Raw genomic sequence first — 26885 nt, forward strand, 5'->3', positions numbered from 1 at the left:
ATGTATACCACTTCTGGGCTGGTTAATTATCACCATCCCACCACCTTGTGGTATATATCATGGGAACTGCACAGCCCATCGTGGTTTATACCTTACACACACACACACACACACGTGTGTGTGTGTGTGTGTTAATTTGCTTATTATCAAACAAACAAAAAAAAGCCTTGCTTGTTTTTTCCCCTCCCCAAATTTAAAACAAAAAAATCTTCAACATCATAGAAAATCCGTGTTTTTCAGTGTTATCATAGAAAATCAGCTTTTTCCCTTGTTAATCCACAGCAAACGGATTCCTATGATCCCTGCTACTGAGCTACATAATCAAATTGGTAATGTGGTTATGGAAAGGTGGTCCTAAGTCTGCTTTGCGTTCATGTGTATGTAAAGGCTGGCCTTGGTCCCAGATTGCAGGCACTGGGCCACATCAAAATGGTGGCCTAAACCTGGGCTGCCTTTTCTTTCACATATGAGAAAAGGCACCCCTTAAATCGCAAGTGTGAATGGGGTTGTCTCCTTTCTGAAGGTATCCTGCCACAGGCCCATATTGAGAAGTCCTAAAATGTTAACCACACATATATTAAAAATGACAGGCCATAGAAGGTTTGCATTCTCCGGCAAAATGGTACTACCACAAATAACCTTGTTGTTTCACCTTTTAAAAGGACTCTGAGGTAAGAATCACCGTTGTAAAATATCACATGTAATATTAACATTTACCTGAAACCACGTCCATTCACCCTAACTTCCATGCGGCTGAGATATAATTTCCTATTCATTCATTTCCTAATTTGCTAGTTTCGTGCTGTTAAAAGCTAATTTGGACAGTTATCCAACACAATTTGATACGCTTGCTAACAACTGACTTCCCGTACACAGTTCCTCACCTGTAACTCAATAGTTTAAATCTCATCTTGCTTTTCTACAGATGAGATGTTATAAAGTGTTTTCCTTATTCTCTTTTACTGTTTCTTCCCACCAACATCTATTTAAAAAAAACAAAAACACAAACATATGACCAAGCGTTCCAGGTATATTAATCAAACGTAATGATAACACATTACGTTTGATTAATTTAACAGAGCTTATAATATGATACAGTGACACATTTATTAAGGATTCTGCATCTAAGAGAGATCGCATTTCATTGGACAGTAAATATTCCTTGATGAACTTCAGGGATTATACTGTAGTTACAATAACAATAGCAGTAAATAATAACATTTGGACTGACCTATAAGATCCCTATATTTATTGTATTTGTTTATTTAAAATAAATTTGCATAGCCTTGAATGAGGTAACTTACTTATGTTGCCAAAGAAAAAAATATGTTTACAATGACAAGCAATGACATGTCTGGGCCTCCTGATTTGAAGGAATATTGTTTTGATTTGCAATGTATGTAAAAGCTTCATTTCCATTTAGTACCAATATATTTTCATAACATAATTAACTTAAATAGTTAACACAAAAGCAGAGTACTTTTAATGAGTTCTGTTTTGTTTCTTGCTTCTTGCTTGAGCTTATTAACTCGGCCGAGGTATAAGGTTAGTTTAGAGTGAGTGTGTGTTTTTTTTTTTTTTTTGTTTGTTTTTTTTTGCATGGAGATATGACATGACAGAGCAAATCTAAAAGAAAAAATCAGAATGGAGTCTACTGAGATGACACACACACTGTTTCTGAGAGAAAAAAAAATGTGTCAAACATCTTGATTTTTGTAGATACGTGCATAATTTGTAAAATATCGTCTAAATAGGAGATATCAAATATGCTCAACCAAAAAAGTTACAATATGGGGGAATTGGGGTGGGTGAGATATCTAAACTATTGATTGCAGCAAGAAACAGGCGTGGGGTCAGATTTGACACTGAAGTTACATGAAACAAAAAATACTTAAATCCTAAAAGCACAGAATAAGGAGGTGAAGTGTATTTAAGTAATAATTTACACAAAATCTGCCCATTCCTAGTAGTTAATGACTGCTTTCTTCATCTTGTGGTATTAAGAGTAGACAAAAAGGTCATTAACCACAGTACTGTACCAGCAATGGATTGATTTTAATGATTATTTTTACTATTATCATCTAAGAATAACTGTATTTTAATAAGAGTAGATCAATAATTAATCTTGCCTCCGGAAACTTTTTTCCCCATACTGTGTATTGCTGTGATCAGTGCTGCTGCAGGAAGACTACACAGCCTTTAAAAATGTCTTTTACAGTCACCATTCTTTTGAAAAAATGGCAGTATTTCTGACAATTGAATATAGATGAGGCTTTGTGGCAGTGCAGTGTAAGAATGTTTGTTAATTGGGCACTGTGTTTTCCCAAGAGCGACTGAATGATTTACAGTATAAAATATTGTAGTGTTGCGTGGAAATGAAACAGGCTGACACAAGATTTGCAGGTTCTAGAATGCAGAGGTTTATTAAGCCGAGTCTCTACACTTCACAAGTAAAGCGTGCTGCTTTATCAGCCAATGGTACAGCTCCAGCTTAGCAGCATAGTGCTACTCAGACTGTGCCAAAATTAAAGACTTGTAGGACTCGAGTCATGGACGCAAAGTACTTGCATAATAATAGGGCATGCTATAGACCGCCAAATTCATGCACAGAGCAAAATAATCTGTTATACAATGACATTAAAAATGCATGCAGCAAAGGAGAAGCCATATTAATGGGGGATTTCAACTTCTCCTATATAAAATGGGAAAACCCAGTGGGGAGCAGGACAGACCAAATTGAAATGGTGGAAATGACAAATGACTGCTTCCTAACGCAATTTGTCAAGGGGAGGCATGCCTTGATTTCGTTTTTTAAAATAATGAAGACAGAATAGCTAAAACAGGTCAGACAACCAATGGCAAACTCAGAACACAACGTGGTCTCATTTGAAATGCTTTTTAAAATCTAAAAAGTAATGACTAAAGGTTTTCAATTTTAGAAAGACAAACTATGAAGGTATGAAACTTACTATGAGACTTACAGAAGTAGACTGGAGTAAAAGAGAGAAAACATCCACGGAAAAAGGATCGCTGTTTTTTAAATGCAGTACTAGAGGCGCAAAACAATTAAATTCCAAAAGAAGACAAATTTAACCCTTTCATGCCTCAATTATGGTAACCTTACACAAGATGTTTTTTCAAATGGTTTTTATTAGTCTTCAGGGCCTATAAAAACATTAAAAAGTTTGTACAAAATTTAAGAAGTTATACATATGACCTGAGTGGACAACATGCATCTGTAACATAACAAATTGCCCTATTATCCTGGAACAGCATATTATGAATGAAAATCTTTTTCTTTTATTTGGGAAAAAAAAGTAATACAAAATGCAAAACTAAATGACTGGTACCATTCCAACTGGTATGTCATACACATCAAGTTACCATTCTTCCCTCTTTAGTGAACTGAATTTGGCTGATTTTAGCACTGGGTGTGGAAATTGGCAAAGCACCCAGGATACAATGGCTCAAGACACTGCATGCAGATGTACTTAGTTTTCCGTGTACAAGCCGCATCATGGCACCTGTTATCATTTTTTGCATCAGTTAGCTTTGGCAACATTGCTTTCTTTGAATATATATATTTTTTACCTGCTCTGCTCTTTTTGTGTAAAAGGATTTTACAGAAATCCCTGAGGTGCTCGGTGCTGCTGAACTTTTCTCTGCATTGTACTGTCACCTTTATGTTTTTGTAGTACCTATCAAATGCCACTAGATGGCGGACGTTTTAATTTCAGTAGACGTCCAATGAAGCGAATACCATGCATTAGTGATGTCAAAACAGAGTTTCTGTAGGAGATAATCACTTAAAAATAGCTGTCCACTGTAGTGACCTCTATGCGTGAAAGGTCTAAATCTAAAACAAAATTGCCGAAATGGTTTAATAGATCAATTAAAAAAAAAAAAAACAGAGAAAAAAGGCATTTTAGAGAGCTTTTAAAAAGGACCAAGAACAAAGTACACAGAAAGAGTACTTTGAACTCCAAATACAAGTCAAAAAGGAAGTTAGAAAGACCAAGAGAGAGAAATGAGCATTGTTAAGAGGCTAAAACCAATTCCAAAAAGTTTTTCCAATATTACAACAGCAAGGGAACATTCAAAGAGGAGGTAAAATGTTTAAGAAATTGAAATGGCAAAATCATAGACGAAGAGAAAAAATAGAAATATATATTAAATGATTACTTTTCACAAATTTTTAGAAAGGAAGATACGGGCAACATGCCCCACATGTCGACCTGTTCCTATCCAGTTATAAATAACTTTAGCATAACAGACAGAAGTGTTAAAGTGACTAGGAGCTCTTAAAATAAACAAATCCCCTGGGCCGGATGAGATCCTCCCAATAGTACTCAAAGAAATGAAAGAAGTTATTTAGAAACCGCTAACCAAGATCATGCAACAGTCTCTTGAGACAGGGGTTGTACCGACAGACTGGAGAATTGCAAATGTAATACCGATCCACAAAAAGGGAAACAAAACCAAACCAGGTAACTACAGACCAATGAGCCTCACTTCTATTATATGTAAACTTATGGAAACTATAATAAGATCCAACAAGGAAAATTACCTATATGGTAACAGTATCCTGGGAGACAGTCAGCACGGAATCAGGAAAAGGAGATCGTGTCTAACTAACCTGTTAGATTTTTTTGAGGATGCAACATCGACAATGGATAACTGCAAAGCATATGACATAGTTTATTTAGATTTCCAGAAAGCTTTTGACAAAGTCCCGCATAAAAGATTCATTCTCAAACTGAAAGCAGTTGGGATTCAAGGAAACACATGCATATGGATTAGGGAGTGTTTAACATGTAGAAAACAGAAAGTACTAATTAGGGGAGAAACCTCAGAATGGAGTGAGGTAACCAGTGGTGTACCAAAGGGATCAGTATTAGGTCCTCTGCTCTTCCTAATCTACATTAATGACTTAGATTTTGGTACAGTAAGCAAACTTGTTAAATTTGCAGACGACACAAAAATAGGACGAGTGGAAGCAGCAAATGTAATTGAAAATGATCTGGGCCGACACAGGGCAAATGACATTTAATATAGAAAAGTTTAAGGCACTGCACACAGACAATATAAATGTGTATTATAAATCTCATGGGAGATACTGAAATTGAAGAAGCAATCTAAGAAAAAGACTTTAGGAGATCTAAGCAGAGTTTATGTTGACTCAGAAATGTGTTCATCCAGACAATATGGAGAAGTTATAAGGCCAACAAGATGCTTGGATATATAGTGAAAAGTGTTGCATTTAATTACACTGCATTAGTAAGACCTCATCTAGAATATTGGGTTCAGTTCTGGTCACCTCACTACAAAAAGGATATTGCTGCTGTAGAAAGAGTGTAAAGAAGAGCAACCAGAATTATTCTGGGATTAAAAAGCATGTCATATGCAGACAGGCTTAACCCTTAGCGGTCCATTGATTCAGCGCTTGTCAGGCGCATCATGTCCAATTTATTTTCACATAAGCTGTTTATTTTACACGCACTGTTTAAAATGTATATTTTTTAGAGTAAAACAGGTTTAAAAGGCATTGAATCGCAAAAGGACAATCAGTATTGTATCTCCAGCCAAGCCACACCCCTTGTTCTCTATGTTTCACATACCTCTTTATAGACATGCATACTGATAAATCCTCTCCTGATCACTCTTTTTATCACCAAATTCCTCAATAATGCAATCCAAGTCATTATTGTATTACTGTAACATCTCAAAAAACGTGATATTCTTTGAGCGCTGGATGCAGAAGCAACTATCGCCTTTGTTTATGTCCGTGTTATCTCTGTGATGCAGGGGCTATCAGATAGGCCTTTTTTTTCGGCTTCATTCGGTCATTGAAAGGTTTTCTGGGCTTTTTCCGGAGAAAAAATGACTAGAGACCTGTGCTTTACGTCTTTTTGATGATGTCGGTCAGGGTCAGATATCGGACTGGAAAGGGACCACAAAAGGTTAAAGAATTTAATCTTTTCAGTCTTGAACAAAGAAGACTACGCGGCGATCTGAAATTCTAAAAGGTATTGACAATGTCGACCCAAGGGACTTTTTCGACCTGAAAAAAGAAACAAGGACCAGGGGTCAGAAGTGGAGATTAGATAAAGGGGCATTCAGAACAGAAAATCACTTTTTTACACAGAGAATTGTGAGGGTCTGGAACCAACTCCCCAGTAATGTTGTTGAAGCTGACAGCCTGAGATCCTTCAAGAAGCTGCTTCATGAGATTCTGGGATCAACAAGCTACTAACAACCAAACGAGGACGAATGACCTCCTCTTGTTTGTAAACTTTCTTATGCTTGTATGTTCTTATTATCTAATCACTGGATAGCCCAGTTGTCTTTGCAGCCAATCATAATAAGAATAAGAAATTTGAAGCAAGGTAGGTTGCAGCATCAAATCCAACTGGCTGTAACCCCAACCCTCCCACCACCCAACACACACACACACACACACACACACACACACACACACACACACAAAACCCAACTGCAGCTAATCGCAAACCAAGTTTTTTCTTTTTCCTCTTTTGCATTAAGTACTATAAGGAATAAATGATGTCAGCATCATACTTATTTCTCTTTACTACTTTAAACCATGTTCTAAGTTTTTTAAGCAGTGTAGAAATAACTTACATTTCTAAAACTGCATTCTTGAAAAATACATCATTTAATTTTGAGTTTACTGAAAAGAAAAAAAAAATTAAAAATATTAATCATACAAGTTATAATCATACTTTTAGTACTTCTTAATTCATATAAGAAAGTCGCTGTGTGATTAAGTATTTCTTTCTAATCTCCACTCATTCCTAGCACACGCCATCACTGCAAGCAACGTTAATTAATTCACCTGCCAAATTCAGTCAAAAATTGCCTACCGTCAAACAGGCAGATATATCAGACTTAGGACAGAAAGACATTAACAATATACTGTGCAGCATCAATCTAGAAATCTGTCTTGAACTTCATGTTTTTGTTCCGTTATGAACCTACACAAAGGGGAAATGCCAGGGGCGGACTGTTAACAGTGTACACTTGCCCAGTCTCTTATCAATGAATTGCGCTCAGGGTTGCCAACTACTTTTACAAAAACTCACCCACTTCTTCCTGAAAACCCACCAAAACCTGCCCAATCAGGAGTGTAAGTTGTGACGTCACAGTCACCGCTGATGTTGCTCCCCATTGTAACAAGTAGCAACTACACAATTTGCAATTGGAACTTTTGGGGTTTTATGTGCTTAATTACCAGGGATCCTAGCAATCCGTTAGCGGAAAAACACAGATTGTCTATGCTGTCAGAGAATTTTTTGTTTTACACTTGCAAAAAACATGCAAGACTTTTTTTGGTTGTTTGATAACCAAATCAATCCACTTATCATATATAATCAATACACCTATCATATATAACCATCAACACAGGCAATTTTTCTTAAAGCTTTACATTTAGTAAACATACTTGTTCAATAAAACTGCTTCTGGAGTACATAGGTCAAGGTTGAAACATAGCTGCAGTTTACTTCAGTAACCAATGTGTTTTTACTACTCAACAAGCTGTTTAAAGATGTCGATCACGATAAAAATCACCCCAAAATATCTGGTCAATGAGTTTGGCAGTAGCCATCCAGATGATAGAAACTCACTCGAGATAAACTGATATAAATACTATTTTGTGTTTTTTATTATTAGTACACAGATGTATTTGTAATGTTTAAAGTAAAATGGTACGTTTGTTTATATTATTGATTGATGGCAATCTGGTAACTTCTTTCGAATTTGAAAGTGTACCAATACATACTTCATGTAAAAGCTAACTGTTATTCAGTAGTACTGTTTGTGTATCTTATAATGTGAATCTTATAATTTTTATTACGGAAAACTAGGATCTCTGGTAATTACTAAACATTCACCTGAAATACGAATCAATCAATCATTCCTTTTCTTTAATCAAGTAAAACCCTTGAGAACAAATTCTCATTTGCAAGCCTAGTATCAGACTGTGCCTTTTAGAAAGTGCTATGTTTGCAGCCCAAAGTAATGCACTACCCACAATGCAGTGTGTGTCATATCCACAGATATTGATGCGTGTTATTGTTACAATGTTTAGCAACAGTGATGTTAACACTAAGGGTTGTGTATCATAGAGCTTTGTATTTTGCTTAAAAATATTAATACTTTAAAGCTATTCATAAAATGTAATACCCACACAAATGCCCAAAACTAGCCCAAAAATTAGGCACCCGTCCAAAGCCATTTTTTCACGCACAAAACAAAAAATACAAGCCCAGACCTTGGGTGATGTGTTTTTCATCCTCCCCACTCACGTGACACTGGCACATATACAATGCCGTTCATCCCATCTGTTTAATGGGCTGAAGCCGTGCTGTGCTCGCTGAGAAATGCGAGCCCCCAATCCACCTTGCACATGCCCAGTAGCAGCCAGCCGTCAGAGCCATCTATGATTGGCTTAACAATGTCTGGATGGAGCGCAGTCGGTTAGTGAATGCGGTGATCAGGTGATCAGAGCGCATGTGCCAAGACAACAAAGGCTATAAATACGAGCAGCGCGACTTCGGCTCTTCACAGTTGCCAAGTCCGCTTATAATAAGTCGCAGGTTGAAATTTGCGTAAAGACCTATACTGTAACATGGATTGTGCTTGTTTTGACAGGCAGTACTGCTTTTTTTTTCTCGTGAGACATTGCAACAAGTCTAATTATCTTAGTCTAACTTTAAGTTAATGTTATTTGTCTTATTTGTTCAACTTTGTTCTTTTCAAAGTTTCAAATGCTTTTATTTTGCGCCCTCTGTCCTTGTTATCCCGAGGATGCTGCCCTTCAGCAATGCTTTAACTTAAGCACAGTAATATCTTGCTGTGTTTGGCAATTTTTTTTTCTTTTTTGTTGTTGTTAATTTACCTACCACTACTGCCTGTTTAGGGTAATCTGTTATTAAATATTCCGTACAGTATATTTGTATTATTTTAACATTATTTATATAATATTTTATATTATTATTATTTTTTAATGTTGTTGATAGCCGCGTCAGGCTGGACAGTGCTTCTACCACTGAGGTTGGCCCCCTGGACCCCACCCCCTCACCTGCATCTGAGGTGTAACACCCAAAAGATTTGGCCACCAGCCACCACTGGGAAATATATAAACATAATGTTTTTGTGTAAAAGAGAAAAGATAATAAATACATGATCTGAAATCGAATAAACTGAAGCACAATCTCTTAAATGCATCATTCTATTACAAACTTAATAAAATTGCAAATGCAATGAAAGTGAAACATAATGTTTCTGTTTTGCAAAACAAATAATAACAATAATACTAAATTTACTATTGAAGAGCACAGTATATATACAGTTCTGGCAATGTCTAAATCAGATTGGCAGATTTGACCTGAATTGATGTAAAGTAGATGCTATAGTTAGTCAGAGGTGAAAGTAACTTTAATTTCTTACCTGTGTAATGTTATTTCTAGGTATGCGTTAAAAAGTGGTACTCAGCGCACTGCGCTTGCTTGCGCATGCCTAAACAACTTCCACTAAAAAAGTAGGGAAGCGCTCATTCGAATATGGTACGTTATGCTGTTTTCGGTCATTCACATCTTTTTTTTTTTAAATGTGTTTTTTGCATAGTATGCAAATATTTATCATATGCAAAACATTTGATCTTGTACATTTTTCTTTTTACTTCTATAACTGCAGTGGACTTCACATGAAATTTTTTTTTTCTTTTTAGAGAAAATAATTGTCTGTTGCCAGTTTAAGTTTGCAAAAAAATTATGTTTAAATAATGGTAAATGTGCCTCTTCAGTCAATAGGAAAACATCCATCAGATTGCAATTGATTGCACATGTACCAAACTATAACAGTGCACAACTTGCAATCTGACATCGTATCACTTTCTGCCATTACATGAGTCAACTTTTGGTATGCGTACCACATTCTGACGGTGTACCACTTTCTAACACTACACCGGCACTATAGTTCAGATCACGGCTTCTATCAAAGTGAAAAACAATGTCCACAAACTTGAACTTAAAGCTTATTTATAAACGTCAGGTACATTCAAACAGTAATTCCAAAAGAAACGAAGATAGTGACAGTCAAGTTGAAAAAGATATGCAAGTAGAATAATCTAGCTAGGAAAAAGAAATCAAAAATAAATTTTACTATTTTTATTTTTTATTATTTGTGCATTTTTCCTGAAGGATATCAGACAATGTTCGTTATGTAAACAGTTCCCCCACTGCTACCAGTAGTTGAATGACAATTGATTTTGACTTTGTTTTAAGGACTCAGACTTGAGACTCGAAGTCAAGGACTCATGACTCAGACTCGGACCCGGACCCGGACTCAGACTCGACACTCGGGACTCGGACACAGACTCAGACTCGACACTCGGGACTCGGACCCGACTCAGACTCGAGTTTTGAGGACTCATCTACAAGTCTGCAGAAAAGAAAGTCCATAGCACACTGTTTTGACCATGTGCTACAGCCAACTAAGTGCAGTCTCTGGTTTTCCTTGGTTCTCTTCAGTCCTGCTTCTCTCTGGCTCACCTTGGCTGTTTTTCTCCAATCTTTATCTCTGTTCTTCTTACTCCAGCAAACATTTCTCTCAGCAGCAGTAGCCCGTTTCTCGCAGCACCAGCTTCAGCAGAAGCAGTATGCCCGCTTCTTAGCCCCGCATCAAGGTTCACCAGCCACCAATCACAAGCATGTATGGTTTCCCACTCTCGATCCCTTGATTGTTGCAACATCTTGTCCCCTGATTTGTGACAACAATGTTGCAACCGAGTCACACTTGTGCGGCAAGCTGAGCCTTCAATTGGTGGTGATTCTGACTTCCCTGAACACCTGCTGCCTTGAACTTTTGACCGAGTCATAGAACCTTCCCAAATGTGTTTACAGCAGACCCAGGGTCATTACAATATTATACAACTCCTGAGGAAAAACCTCAGAAACTTTTTTTTTTTTCTTTTTTCTTAAAACAGTTGTGGTTCAGTTATTTTATGGAGGTTTTTACAATTGTCTTTTTAATCACGACATTTTACTATCTAAATTTAAAACTGATTTTGATAACTATATTTTTGGTGACTGTAAAAAAGTGTGTTTCATGAGCTGTCCTTAGTGAACTCTACTACTGCTATTTTGAATAGTATCATGAGTGGGAATGCTAACTGTTACTGCTCTCCAGTTTCCATTACTAGTATGCTATTCTGCAACTACATTTAGGTATTTTTTCATTGTAATTACCTAGCTTACTTTTTTCAAGTAGTAGATTTTTTCTGGAATTTAAGATGTTACTCTACTGCCCTGCCAATGTTTTATTGTAACATGCAATGATGCAATGATACTGTGTTTGATAATTGGTCACGCACAAAGTAAATCTAATAATAAGCAATGCTCTGTGTTTTAAATGATTATGTTAAACTATATATATATATATATATATATATATATATATATATATATATATATATATATATATATATATATATATATAATTTATTGTATTTAATTTAACATCTTCTGTGTCATCATTGAATTCTAGAGATCTAAATCCTTGGTACTCCTTGGAAATGATCGCTGTAGTTTCAGTGGACTGTAAGGTGCTCATTGACATGTTTATTGCTGTTATTATTATTATCTCTAGGACAATCTGTTTTCATGAATTAGTAAACATGGTGCAAGGATGGTAATTTGAAACACGACAGTGAGTTTGACTTGATTTATTTACAGGGCTGCACTGATAGTGAGTGACAGAATGGCAAACTGTTAATAAAACATTTGATGGCTATTAATTACTTTCCACTTAATCATCCTGCCATGAGGATCTTGTAGGGATATTGATTACTGGCAAACACATCCCACCAGGGATACTGTACTTTAACTTCCAAGGAGTCAATTAGCTAGAGTGATGCTGGGAGGTCTTGTGCTTCGCCTCAACAGCTGGGGAGTGTTGCCAAGATGGGCAGATAAGCCATTTTAGTTCATTTAAAGACTGAAATATTCAACTGAAAATGTTCGAGGGAGCCTTTAAAGGCTTAAGCCTTTTGCTGGTTTTATTTAATTAACAAAACAAAATTAATATATTTGTACAGCTGGAAGTTTAATGCAGTTGTACGGCACCGTATGCAACACCAATGTGTTTTGTTTACTGATTCTTAGATGGTGCACTGTTTAGTTTATATCTGACAACTCACACCCATAAAACCTGTTTTGCTCTAGAAATTGTGGTGATCTGATACAATATAAAAAGTATGTATTGCAAGTGGAATTTTTTTTTTTTTTTTCTTACACGAAAAACACATAATAATGGCTTTACAGTATATTGTCTAAGCATGGTTTTGGAAATAAATGTTCAGTAAAGCAAAGAAGATATATTCTTGAAGTGGGTACTTGTAAGCTAAAATAAAATAGGTTAATACAAATGTGATGAGGGATGTATAACCTGATTTTACAATTAGATTGTAAAATTATCAATGGAATAAAATGTTGCAAATTAGTTATTTCAAAACTAAACCTGTGTCACTTACTTTATTTATCGGTGTTGAGCATGTAGGAAAAAAAAAATTGTAAAAAAAAGTTTAAAAGGCACCTATTCTAATTCTTCTTCATTTTGAGTGTTTATTGAATGAGTATGTCTAACAGATCATCTACAATAACTTCTAGACGGGTGCATGAGGGCTATGTGAAGGGCTGCAACATGACTACCTTGGACTTAGTAATATAAAGTACAACTAGTTTTCTTTTCTCAATCAGTTTCTTCAAAGTTCAGATCCAACTCTAGAAGATCAGTGCTCAAGAGGCTTAAAAATAAAAGGTGCATTGTTTAATTCAGTTTATTTGTTTAACAAGCTGGCCCGATATATAATATCTTAGTATCTATTTTAGTGATCTAAACAGCTGCAGATCAAAAAAATGCACAGGTGTTATCTATTGACCCAAGTAACACTACTAACTACAAACATAAAAACCACCCTTTATTATAAGCCACCCTAAACGTCTGAACATGGTACATTAACATATCCAAAATCACATGCCTAAATAAAGCTACCATTTTTCAATATAATACAATTAATTTAATGTATATACAGTAAATAGTGTATACTACATGCAATTTGTCCTACATTATTATTTAATATAATTTGGAACATTTTGAACTGGGTATAAGATTGGTAATGCTCCCAGTGCTAGACTATTGAGTTGAGTTAAATTTAGGGGTGGGGGAGGAGACAGGAAAGATGTAATTAAGAGACAATACAGACGCTCACTGTTGTTTCTGTTTAAAACAGAAAGGCTTCCAGCTTAATAATACACTCTTCACTTACTAACCTGTACACAAACAGTACAGCCCCACCCAGGGAGGCAGACCTGTAAGCACGCACTAAATGTTAATACCCTTAAGGAAAGTTGGCCTCTAAAAATCCACAACGTTTCCCAAGGTTCACTTCCCTCTACTTTAATATTGTGCGTTTGTGGAGTAGCCACCCATGGACCTCCCGCTGCCAGCATTGGGATGCCTGGCATCACCATCTGCTGACTAGTTACAATGACTATTACCAATGCAATGAATAAGTGTACAATGACTTTGAGTCAGATTTCAAGTGGGGGCTATGATAAGAATGGGGTATCTTGGCAAGAGCTTATCCACTCGAGCAATTAGCAATATCTTCTCAGGTTGAAAATGGTCTATATGGATAAAAGGAATACCTATACTTAGCATCTCCTTTTAGAGAGACGGTTTCCCATCCATTAATGTTTTTTTTGATGACAAGATTACTGACCATTAGCACTAATGTTAGGGACTTTCCTAACTCTGTTTTGCATTACACACATTGTTGCTAGCAAGCTGTTTTTTTGTATAGTTACAGCCTGTTTTGTTCCTTTGCCTTGCAGTGCATTTTCTCTGATGAAGACCTTCTTTGTTATACGGCTGGGAGGCTTGGCTTTCCAGACATTTCTACTATTTGTGTTTAACAGCAACTCATTGCTAATGAAAGGTAAGAGTCTTTAGTTAAAAGTGTAACATTTACTTACAAGGGTGTTACTTAAGCAAGCAGGGGCTGCCTGTAAGCTGTTGAACGCTTCTCAAAAATTCATAACACAAAATAAATACAGTAAAACCAGTACAATCCAGCATCACTTGGTATCAGAAAATATGCTGTATTACAAAATTACTGTAAATAATCTAATAATCTGCCTAAAAAGGTGTTAAATAACTAAACTATTTAATGCTTTAAAAGAAAAAAAAAAACAACTTTATTACTGAAAAGAAACATCACAGTACCCAGTGTACAGTCAAATTTACATTGATTTTAGGCAGAAGAGACTGTAGAGGGTATCATGCCATTCATTTCAATAGGGATTTGGTTGGGACACAACAATTGTGTTGATTATACAGAATGCTGTTTTATAGAGGGGCTGGATTAGACTTTTACTGTACAATGACTTCCATCTCTGCAGTCATCATTTGCTTCTAGAGCGGGCTTGTTCATGCTCATCATATGTAACATGAAGCATAGCTTTAATGCATGTACCTTGTTTGCATATCTGCTAAGAATTAGTTTTATATATTTATTAGTAGGAACCAAGCCTTAAAGTTGTTTGTTGCATGAAAAGTGCTTGAAAAGCCAGGTTTGCAGTACATCACCAACAAAAATAAATGTAGCCATCAGTAGCTAAATTTACACATTTTTGGGATAGATTCCAACGATATCTACTGTACATCGTCATTAAAAAAACAACAACAAAAAAAACAATGAAAGTTATCAAACTGAAAATAAACCTAGAGATTTTATTTTGAGGCCCGTGGGTAGCTTTATGTTTTATTATTATTATTATTATTATTATTATTATTATTATTATTATTATTATTATTATTATTATTATTATTATTATTTTGTTTAAGAAATGTAATTGATGTTGTTCCTTGCTGGAGTAAATTAAGAGCTTTGAGAATCTATCCCAGAGAAGGTCCACTTACCTCATACATTGATCCAACTGGGTATTGACATTGGTATAAAATAATTAAATAAATACATAAAAAAAAAAAAAAGGCATAATGCTTAAATACATGATTAAATAAATGCTGCAGTTATCGTTTAGTGCGGCTTTAACACGATTGATTTCCTACATCATATGCATATTAAAATACTCTATACTACGATAAAAAAAATAATAAAAAAACACTTGTCGCAGTGGTAAAAAAGTCTTGTCCACATTGCCATCAATATTTCACGATTTAACATAATATTTTGTTTGTGACAATCGTCCAAATTAGACTTTTAGACTTGGTATGTAGCACACTGACACTAAATGATAATGCAAAGGCAAGGGACATTTTTGGAGAGGGATACATCATATTTATATATATTAAACTCGCAAGAAATTATGGTTAAAATAACTGATAAATTACTGTTTTGATTGGTTCATTTCTAGTTGTATACTATTACAATGAAAGGTGTTCTTCTCAGAAGTGACTTTGTTTTACTGCCACCTTATTTTAACCTCAAGCCATATTTCAGACAAACCATTTGATAAAAGGTGCCTTTCACATTACAAAGGGGAGCAGGTTGTTTTTGTTCTCAAAAATACCTCTTTCTAATAATAATTATTGCAGATTTTTTAGTTATTTTTGACAGAGTAGGGTTGTGCATGCAGACAGTTTTATCATATGTTCTGCTCTGATGTTCCCATGCTTTGAACTGAAGAGACACATTTGACTTTACATTTTCATCAGTAAGAGCTGGAATGGCACAACAACAAACATTTTTGTTTTCATTCTGATTCTGTCAACAAGTTTTTCGGATAAAGTGCTTTGATGTGCATCTTTTAAAAAGGGGGTTTAAATTCACTGGTGGTCTGGTGATCATGTTTACTCTTTTGATAGGTCATTCAGAGCATCAAACACAGAGCAGACAAACAACATCAAACAGGGTTAGTGGCAAGTAGCATTCAAAACAAATACACTGTTTATTTGAACTTGAACCCAACAGACATTTAGTCAGATTCTAAATATAACTCACATGTGTTTACTGGGTTTTAATCTGCAAACTGTCATTTGTCTACTGCTTCAAGTCGTATACCCATGCAATTGTATGTTTAAATTGAAAGTTACAGCAGTTTTTTTATTTTTTTTTAAACTATTTTCTCTCACCAAATAAAAATAAAGTTGCCATGAGATATTCCCGAAATGCAAAGTATTAAAAAAAAAAAAAAACTACTCTTAACTGTGTTAAACTACACAGAACAATGCTTTAAAAGAAATCATCCTGCTATTAAGTAGTTTAATGATAATTTTATACCATTAAGATAGTTGTATTGGCTTTGCCTTTGCACTTCCTACAAAATAGGGACACAAACTGTTTTAGAGTTATGGTTTATACTACAGTATTATGAGAAAAGAAGGTTAGTCCAGAAATAAACCAGGCTTTCTAATAAAAAACAATTCCATTGACGACAAATGCTGCTTTTCTTAGGACCTTTATTAAGCAACAGAACAGAGGGCATTACCGTCTGGCTGCTGACCGACTGAGGAAGACACAAATTCAACTGCTGTACGATAGTGTCCTGAAATGGAGCTTCCTGATTTGTGGATGAAAGTTCTGAGATTTCTAATTGACCGACAGTGCCTGTCGATGAAGGCTCTACCTCATTATTTTCTTAAAACATTTTGAAGCCTACATTTATATTGAACTTATAATGATTCGTCAGGTTTCCTTCCGCTGAGAAGTTTTAATCTAATACTCCCAAAAATGTTTTTAAAGGATCACACAGCTAATTAGAGATATACAAAAACTTTATTAAACAAATTACTTTTTTACTTGTCAGGGCTGCTTATAGTTTATCTAAGCCATGCCAGATATCTGAATGGAGCAATATTACTGAACTGTCCGCGTTTCACATTATTGTTGTTGAAAGATGCTGTGTCTGAGCTCCAGTCGAGCTGACAGGCTATAATTGACTCACTTGGCAGTGGCAGGTACAGGATTGGTTGCTTTGGTTAATTTGGACAAGTTGTGCCTTTTTTAGTATTTACTGTTCAGTAGATGTGAATTAAACTTAAAAATGCAGAAAGTCAAAAAGAAAAAGCTAGTACTTGCGTGGACTGCTTTTAAATTTGATTCACTGGTGATGCTGGTACATTCCAGTAGGCATCTACTGTGTATTATTGACTGCTATATCTAGAAGCTGATTGGCTGATGATACTGAATCGTTTTCTTATAGTTTATAGAGATGTTCAAAAATGTGGAATGCCATAGATGTTTCATGTCTGTAAGCTAGTTTCCATTTATAGTCTCTACTGTGATTTTATATTTCCAACAGTCACTTGCAAAGGTTAGACAGTGGTAATGTTTTACTGTTGTACTACAATTCACTTTCATATATTTGTATCCATTAGGTGCTGCTATACTGAGTATAAGTGTACAACATTTTATAGGGGGTCTGATAACTACCCTAACATTTACCATCATGATGCACTGCTCACAAAAGGCAGATGAGCGAATACAGGTAAGATTACTGAACATCTTTGGCACTTCAAAAATATATTTCAACATATACATTGAAACTTGTATCTGTAATACAGTAGGATCTGATTTTCTTTTGTTGTTGTTGTTTTTTTCCTAACTATTACATACTTGTAACACAAATGGGTTTGCTTCATGCGTTCCTCATTTTTTGTTTATTGCTTCAAATTAATGTCCTACTTACCATTTAGACCAATGTGTAAAACACAGTATTTGTAGTCACTCAGTATGTTAGATGTTTTTTTTTTCCTGGAAATGATGAACATTTCTTGGGCAATGGAGCAGAGTGCTTTTAATATTAAACGGTTCAGTTTGATATGCATTAATTTTCAGTGACAGTTGGACATAATTCAGGGCCTTTTGCCAGTAGTAATAATTAATTTTATGCTTGCAAAAAAATAGATAAAAAGCTAAGCCAAGATTTTACATAATGCACCTGCATACTCCACTACTATAGGCACCTTGTGGAATAAAGAGGACTCTAATAAAGACTTAAGGTCTTTATTACAACCATGTAACATTTAAAACCTCTCATGAATGAGGTCAGTAGACCAGTGTAATGAATTATAGCAAAGACCCTGGAGAGTTCTCTGGTGAAAGCATGAATTGTCACTTCACTGACAGATCTGTAATGGGCTTTACTTCTCAAAATTGAGATTGACAGTGCATAATTCAAAATTATTACGGAGTATGTTACGTGTTGACAGACAGAAAATAGTTTATCTATTCATATCACCAATTTTTATTTTATTTTTTTTTACACCCAATTGTGGATTGTTTTAATAGAGGAATAAACAATTGTATTGAAATAAAACTAACATCATGATTACAACAAGCGGATTCCCAGGAATACAGGGAATGCCACTATAGGCCATGCAGGGCTGAATAAAGTATCAATCAATAAGTGATTGCTCATTAGACACTTGACAAATGTAGATATACATTGGTTTATTTGATAATGAAATGTTAAAGGACAGTATACTCTTTGTCAGGAGCACACAAAGTTCAATATTGAAGGATTTTTGTTTGATTGAATATACTGAGGTCATCAAGTTACACTGTTGGATATATTACAAAGAAATTTGCAGAAACTGTCTGTATGTCTGAAGATGTACCTCTATCTTACCATCCATTAGTCATGTTGGAGAGGGATGGCAATAGGATGTAACCCTGGTGAAGAAAAATCATCAGCTGGGGAAATGACTGTATTGTGTGACGACACTCCTCAAACATTGCACAATCGGCTCAAAGTAGCTTGTTGTTTTGGAAGATTGGCAAGGAAGAAGTCATTTGTGAATTCAAAGAATTGTAAGGTCAGATTACTGAGTATGTGATCAAGGAAATTACTTCTTGTGGACCTGTGAGACGAAGTTCAACTGCCCGGTATCCCAGTGTATGGTTTTTGTGTGGAGTAGGCCCACAATGCATGAAAGGCACTGTGAAGAATGTGGTTGTGTCACAATTTTTGGTAAGTTCCATTTTATTGAAGGAAACACAAATTAACCAATTTACTTGAATATTCTTGAGAAAATCCTTACTGTTTAAATGCCGCAGATAAATGACCTCAAGCACACCAGCAAAGTGGAATACTAGCACATCAGATTTCAGACCAGGAATGCCCTAAGTATTGCTTCAGGATAGTCACATTACCCGGAACTAAAGTTGAGTTGAATGCCTCTGTGTAAATATACCATTTTATTCTGATGAATGAATAAAGCTTTTCTTTGCCTGTTCCCTTCTCATTCAACAAAGATAATCCTTTTTGCTTGAAGTAGCCTTTTGAAATATAAAACAGAATTCTACAATTTACAAAACATTTAATATCATCTACTTGAAGTTCAGTAGGACTATTAACTTTACGTCTTCATCTTTATCAAGTACAGTGGCTTGCGAAAATATTGACCCCCCTTGGCATTTTTCCTATTTTGTTGCCTTACAACCTGGAATTAAAATGGATTTTTTGGGAGTTTGTTTCATTTGATTTACACAACATGTCTACCACTTTGAAGATGCAAAATATTTTTTATTGTGAAACAAACAAGAAATAAGACAAAAAAACAGAAAACTTGATTGTGCATAAGTATTCACCCCCCCAAAGTCAATTCTTTGTAGAACCACCTTTTGCAGCAATTACAGCTGCGAGTCTCTTGGGGTATGTATCTATAAGCTTGTCACATCTAGCCACTGGGATTTTTGCCCATTCTTCAAGGCAAAACTGCTCCAGCTCCTTCAAGTTGGATAGGTTCCGCTGGTGTACAGCAATCTAAGTCATACCACAGATTCCTAATTGGATTGAGGTCTGGGCTTTAACTAGGCCATTCCAAGACATTTAAATGTGTCCCCTTAAACCACTCAAGTGTTGCTTTAGCAGTATGCTTAGGGTCATTGTCCTGCTGGAAGGTGAACCTCCGTCCCAGTCTCAAATCTCTGGAAGACAGAAACAGATTTCCCTCAAGAATTTCCCTGTATTTAGCGCCATCCATCATTCCTTCAATTCTGACCAGTTTTCCAGTCCCTGCCGATGAAAAACATCCCCACAGCACGATGCTGCCACCACCATGCTTCACTGTGGTGATGAGAGGTGTTGGGTTTGTGCCAGACATAGCGTTTTCCTTGATGGCCAAAAAGCTCAATTTTAGTCTCATCTGACCAGAGTATCTTCTTCCATATGTTTGGGGAGTCACCCACATGCCTTTTGGCGAACACCAAACGTGTTTACTTATTTTTTTCTTTAAGCAATTGCTTTTTTATGGCCACTCTTCCGTAAAGCCCAGCTCTGTGGAGTGTACGGCTTAAAGTGTTCCTATGGACAGATACTCCAATCTCCGCTGTGGAGCTTTGCAGCTCCTTCAGGGTTATCTTTGGTCTCTTTGTTGCCTCTCTGATTAATGTCCTCCTTGCCTGGTCCGTGAGTTTTTGTGGGCGGCCCTCTCTTGCCAGGTTTGTTGTGGTGCCATATTCTTTCCATTTTTTAATAATGGCTTTAATAGTACTCCGTGGGATGTTCAAAGTTTCGGATATTTTTTTATAACCCAACCCTGATCTGTACTTCTCCACAACGTTGTCCCTGACCTGTTTGGAGAGCTCCTTGGTCTTCATGGTGCCACTTGCTTGGTGATGCCCCCTGCTTAGTGGTGTTGCAGACTCTGGGGCCTTTCAGAACAGGTGTATATATACTGAGATCATGTGACAGATCATGTGACACTTAGATTGCACACAGGTGGACTTTATTTAACTAATTATGTGACTTCTGAAGGTAATTGGTTGCACCAGATCTTATTTAGAGGCTTAATAGCAAAAGGGGTGAATACATATGCACGCACCACTTTTCCGTTATTTATTTTTTTGAATTTATTGAAACAAGTTATTTTTTTCATTTCACTTCACCAATTTGGACTATTTTGTGTATGTTCATTACATGAAATTCAAATAAAAATCCATTTTAATTCCAGGTTGTAAGGCAACAAAATAGGAAAAATGCCAAGGGGGGGTCAATACTTTCGCAAGCAACTGTATGTGATGTTATACACTCACTGGCCGCATAATAACGTATTGCGCCACCTTTTGTCACAGTGCCTGGAGTCAGGATATAGAGGTTTGTAACCCTTTCCTCCAGAAATACAAGTAACTGGACCAATGACGTAGGTCCAACCCAAGCTGGTCCATAGGTTGTGGACCTTTTTTTACCCATATCAGAATATTTGCTATTTATAAATTGTTATAACACAAAATATAATGACAAAGACATTATTTTTTTTTGGTCATAGCGTAACACAACCTTTTCCATTTATTTGTGAAATGAAGATTAGCTGCCAGCATCTAATCATGGCCACTAACTGTTAGATCACTGATGTGCAAACTTGTTATATGCCTCCCCCCTTTACTAAGCACATATTTTGTTGCGCCACCCCCTCACTGACACACATACTAAAACATTAGAATTTAAAATTTTAACAGGTGTTTGTTTTCCGGATTTAATTTAGCTAAATACATAAATGTTAACAAATACATTCTTACAAGTTTTGAAAATTGTACTTTTAGATATAATTTATATTGCTGGAAAACGCGTATCGTAAATTCAACATTTAAATCCGTCTGTAAATCATTTTTTAAACTTGGTGAGTCATCATTTAGCTGACACATTAAATCTGTGTTTCTAATAAATAAATCAGTGAATTAAAATATTTTTTTTACACTTGGCGAGCCAACATCTACCTAACAGATACATCTGAAAAACATTAGCGTTCATCAATTAAATCTGAAAAAATAAATCTGGGTTTTCACAAAAGAAATATTTATTTTGCCAGCTAAATCTGAAGCTAAATGAACCCCAGCCCATTGAAGCATTTGATTTGGCACTGTATGCAGCAGAGCTGCACTTACACTGAGAGCCAGTGTCTTCACTTCACTGCCTCTTCTGCATACTACAATGCCAAAAAAGAAATGTACACATATGTGAACAGGATGGCTTGCAGTGGTGACATAAGACCAGAACAGAAACCAAAACACGGAATGCCGGTGCTACAGCGCTCAGTACTTTATTAAATAATAAAACAAAGACCTGAACAAACAAAATACACAAAACAAAAAGGCACAAGGGCCAAACAAACATAACAAATAGTATGCTGGCTGTGAAACCAGCATACGTAGCAGTTGTTTATCTTTTTTTGTAAATTTACGTCTCTCCTCTGACAATCCCTGCCTGAGCACAGAAAGCTGCAGGCTTTTATAGAGGTGACCACCTCCCGATTAGCAACAATTAATGAAAGAATGCACAAGGTTTTTATGAATGGGGATTTTAACCCCATTCATGTGACTATTATGAGACCGGCTTTATGCCGGTCTCACTCAACAAATAATAATAATAATACAAATAATAATAAAACACACACACACACACACACACACACACACACACATATATATATATATATATATATATATATATATATATATATATATATATATATATATATATATATATATATATATATATACACACACACACACCGTCATATATATATCCCACCACTCCAGGTGGTGTTGTCAGTCAAAAATTTTTAAGAATGATTAAGCTAAATCAGAACTTTTTTTGGTTAAATCTAGGAACAAGATACACGATTTACATTAAATCAGGGAAAAACACTATTAAAATGTAACTCCTTTTTATTATTATTATTTTATTTTTTTTTAACACTTGGTGGCCCCATACGTGGACGCCACCATTTCGTCTCTCTTCACTGCAGTTTGAATGACACTCGCCATTTCTAACGTCATTTCTCCAGAGTCCTAGAGTGATTATCAACGGCTCATTTGAAAGATAATAACTTAATTAGATGTCATTTATGTATTTATTTAAAATGTTCTCTCCTTTAAAAACATTTTTTTAATTTTTATAGAAATGCTTCTTTAGTCTGAATTGCGCCCCACACTTTGCGCACCACTGTGTTAGATCACAAATCCTGTCTCTTGATCATGTCTCTATTAAAGGTAGATAATGCCTGTTTACAGCATTAAACTTTATGGTACAGGATATACTTCACAAATTGATCTGGGAAGCTCAGACCTCAATATTTCACATTTTGTTGTGTCAGTGCCTCAGAGTTTCATGCATTTAAATGAGGATTTTTTCCCACTTATCTACACACCATACTCCACACTGTTAAGGGGAAAAAAAGTTTTTATTGAGAAAAAAAATAATACATTAAAAATATAAAACTGAAAGATCATAATTGGATAACTCTCCACCCCCCTGAGTTAATACTTAGTGGAAGCAACTTTGGCAGCAATTACAGCTGTGAGTCTGTTGGGATAGGTCTCTACCAACTTTGCACACCTAGATTTGGCAATATTTGAGCATTCTTCTTTACAAAACTGTTCAAACTCTGTCAAGTTCCTTGGGGAGCATTGATGGACAGCAATCTTCAAGTCATGCCACAAATTTTCGATTCTATTTAGGTCGGGGCTCTGACTGGGCCACTCAAGGACATTTCCCTTTTTGTTCCTTAGCCACTCCAGTGTAGCTTTGGCTGTGTGCTTTGGGTCGTTGTCATGCTGAAAGGTGAACTTCTAAGATATCGCTTACAGAAGTTTTCTATGGTAAATTTGCATGGTAATTGTGTACTTACTTTGCTTTTACCATGATTTGCCATTTATTTTAAATGTGCTTTGTCATGCTTCTCTGGGCTTTACAGTGCTATACCTGCGCTTTACCGTGCTTTAAATATACATTGTCACACCTTTCAATCAATGGATTGCAGTCCATTGATAATCCCCAACAAACTTATCAGAACTGGAGCAATTTTCCTGTGAAGAATGGGCAAAAATGTGACCATCCTACTGTGCAAAGCTAGTAGAGAACTATCCAAAAAGACTCATAGCAGTAATTGTTGTAAAAGGTGCGTCTACCAAGTACTGACTTAAGGGGCTGAATACTTATGCAACCAGTAAATTTCATTTTGTACATTTTCTTTGCAAGTTTTGCTGTCATTTAATCTCCTCCTCATATAACAGTGTTCAGTTTAACCACTACAGCTTTGAATTAAAAAAAGTTTGTTTGAAAAACTGTGCACATATTGTTTGTAATTTAACAAAATGTGAAAACTTTACAGGTGTGTGAATACTTCAGCAAACCACTGTAAATCTGTATCCTCTTGTTAAAGTATTGGCTACCATGTCTGCAGTATATTCTGTAGTTTTAATTAGGAAATAAATCCACTTAATTTTCACAAAACTATAATGTCTAACCTCATGATGAAGCACAAAAGCTGCTGTAGGTTCTGTATTTCTTAAATTAATCTACAGAAAAAATGTAATATATTGGCTCTGATCCCATGTTAACAAAACTGTTGGTATCCTTTTATAAAAACTGGCATTTTCTTCTTGTTCTTTTTTTCTGTGCTCCTCTAACATCTCTAAAATGATGTTCACTCTGGGGGCAGAGGTTCTAACTGAAAATAATTTAGTTTAAAAGACATGACTTTTTGTCTGTGAATTGTTTTCAAAGTTTACTCAGAAAAACAGTGGATGACTTATGAAAAATAATGGTTGCCACATGATGCTGATAACATTGTTAGCTTATCATTTTATCTGTGGGTTCTTTCATGCACCATATTCATTTATTAATGCATCTAATTTCTCATTTGCAGGCTACCCACTACAGTTTCCTGGCAACCTTGGAAGTGATGGGAAAGCTCACATTCAGTGCCCTTGCCGGCTGGATTGTAGACTGGATTGGATTCCCTGCCAGTTTCTTTCTCTTTATAATTCTCTCCACTGCAGCTGTAGTGCATGTCTTTAAAGTGCAAGTAACTGGAAGGTAACAGGACACCCAATTGCAATGTTAATGGTCTCCTTTTGTTTTCCTAAAAGATTTCATATTAAGAATACATGTAAAACATTAGTATCGTGTTTTGTCACAACAATATCTTTAGCAGCTTATAACAACTATTTATATTTCTTTTAAATTGTAAAACAGAAAATGGGTAATATTTGTTTATAAAACTGATACATGTTCAGCTGGTATCTGCTCACCCAGTTCATTTTCACATCTGTGTTCCTTTGGAGGATTGGCAGTCATTGTTTTATTTTTAGCAGCCATTTGCAGACAGAAGAATAGAGCCTGATGAGTCCTGTATTGCAATGAGTTCTGCACTGAACATTTGATTTGCTTGACCGGATTGTTAATAATAAAATACTGTAAGGTGCATGTCGTATTATCATTTTTGTATAACCATATGTCGGTGCGGTGTTTCTCTTTCAGTGCAGTGGTAAAATGTGGTTTTGTCCAGTTGATGAGGAACCCCAGCAGAATAAATTAAAAGGACCCCAGAGTTGGGTCTTTTTTTTTTCTTCTTCTGCTCCATCTCAGTTAATCACTTCATTAATCACTATACATTTGGAAGCAATTATTGTGGTTTATTACCTGGTAATGCCAAAATCATTGCCTACGAGGAGATTTTAAGCAGGCTACAACTTAATGGACCTCATGTCATTTGCCTTTAAGACACATACATAGTTTTTTTTTTTTTTTTTTTTATTATTATTTCTATTGATTCACCCATTATTATTATTTTAATGTATACAGCTACATTTGTGATGATTGGGGCACTGACTGCAGCAGCATTGGTGTTTATTTGAGAATGGATGGCCTCAGTCTTCATCTTCTGCTTGTGCAAGTTGTTTTAGCAGATACTTGTTGATTTAAAATCCATTCTGAATATTTTTTGTCTGACCTAGATTCACATTAGCACAACATCTTGTGAACTTCATTATATCAATGGACTCCAGGTCTGCATAAACACAGCTGTGTTGTATGCAAAGGGTGTTGATGGGGTTCTACTGTACATGACTGAAATGCATTTGTACAATACGACAGATCCTGAATAATGCTTTCTATTTATACGTGTCACAAACACGGCTGGAGTGGGTGGCGTCAGACCAGAGCCAGGAAATAAGCAACAGAGAGGTGGAGGGTGGTGGAGCTGAGCGAATGGTCTCGCTCCGCATTTAATAAGTGAACAGACAGTCAGGAAATAAAAAGGTTGCAACAAACAAAAACACAGTACTTTCGCCAAAATAAATAGACAAACAAAATGGACGACACAGACAAACACAGTGAGCTTCTATTTTTCTTACAATTATCACTATTACTTCTGTCCCCAATCCCGTTCTCCACTCCCCGAACACACAACCCCAGGTATGTGAAAACATGCTGCTTTTATGCAGCTGTACCAAGACTCAACTGCTAATCAATCATTCAATTGGAATCGTGGTACAACTGCACATGAATTAATAAAGTACAATTCCCCGTGCTCACATATTACTTTTTACTTGCACGTGAAGTGCTGTGCACTCCTCGTGCACAAATACAAATATACATTTTAAACACTCGTATTACACAGACCCATTTATATCCAGTGTACCAATGACTACACACCAACATTAACACACAACATATAATACACACAGGGGTGGGCATTTTGCCCCAATACCATATACTGTTTTTGGTTTGATATGAAAATACCCTGCTGTCTTGTTAGTGGAATATTGCCTGTAAATCATTTAAGGAATAAAAACAGCATTGACGGATTTGATAAAAATTTATGGTGCACATTCAGGAACCTGCTGTTACTTGAAGAGCTCCAAAAGCTTCATGGTAGGTTATATCAGCAGGCTCAGCTTACTGAACAATGTTATACAAAGCATGTGTTAGAATTCCCCACACATACAGCGTAAATCAGTCTGCACTTGCGGTCGTTCGTTTGCCCCTTCTAACATAGGCCCAGATAGACAGACTTGATGTTTCAAAACGCTTATGCACTATTTTTAATATACACCA

The 26885-nt window shown here is 35.8% G+C and overlaps 1 protein-coding gene across 3 annotated transcripts in view; it reads left to right on the forward strand.

Annotated features, from left to right (window-relative positions):
* The window catches only part of mfsd3 (major facilitator superfamily domain containing 3), a 43439-nt gene extending 18188 nt beyond the window's left edge, over positions 1 to 25251 (forward strand). The window contains exons 4-7 of one of the 3 annotated variants that reach the window (XR_005947369.1): positions 13914 to 14017; positions 17419 to 17528; positions 18682 to 19013; positions 24694 to 24778. Coding sequence is in view for 2 of the 3 variants with exons in the window: in XM_041226728.1 (XP_041082662.1) it covers positions 13914 to 14017; positions 17419 to 17528; positions 24694 to 24867 (388 nt within the window). In the remaining variant the exon portion in view is untranslated. Of the gene's footprint in view, positions 1 to 13913; positions 14018 to 17418; positions 17529 to 18681; positions 19014 to 24693 lie in introns of all 3 variants that reach the window. The other 2 variants (XM_041226728.1, XM_041226738.1) reach the window with 2 other exon arrangements.
* Positions 25252 to 26885: the final 1634 nt, after the last annotated feature.

The sequence above is a fragment of the Polyodon spathula genome, chromosome 2 (genome assembly GCF_017654505.1).
Source record: "Polyodon spathula isolate WHYD16114869_AA chromosome 2, ASM1765450v1, whole genome shotgun sequence".
NCBI lineage: Eukaryota > Metazoa > Chordata > Actinopteri > Acipenseriformes > Polyodontidae > Polyodon > Polyodon spathula.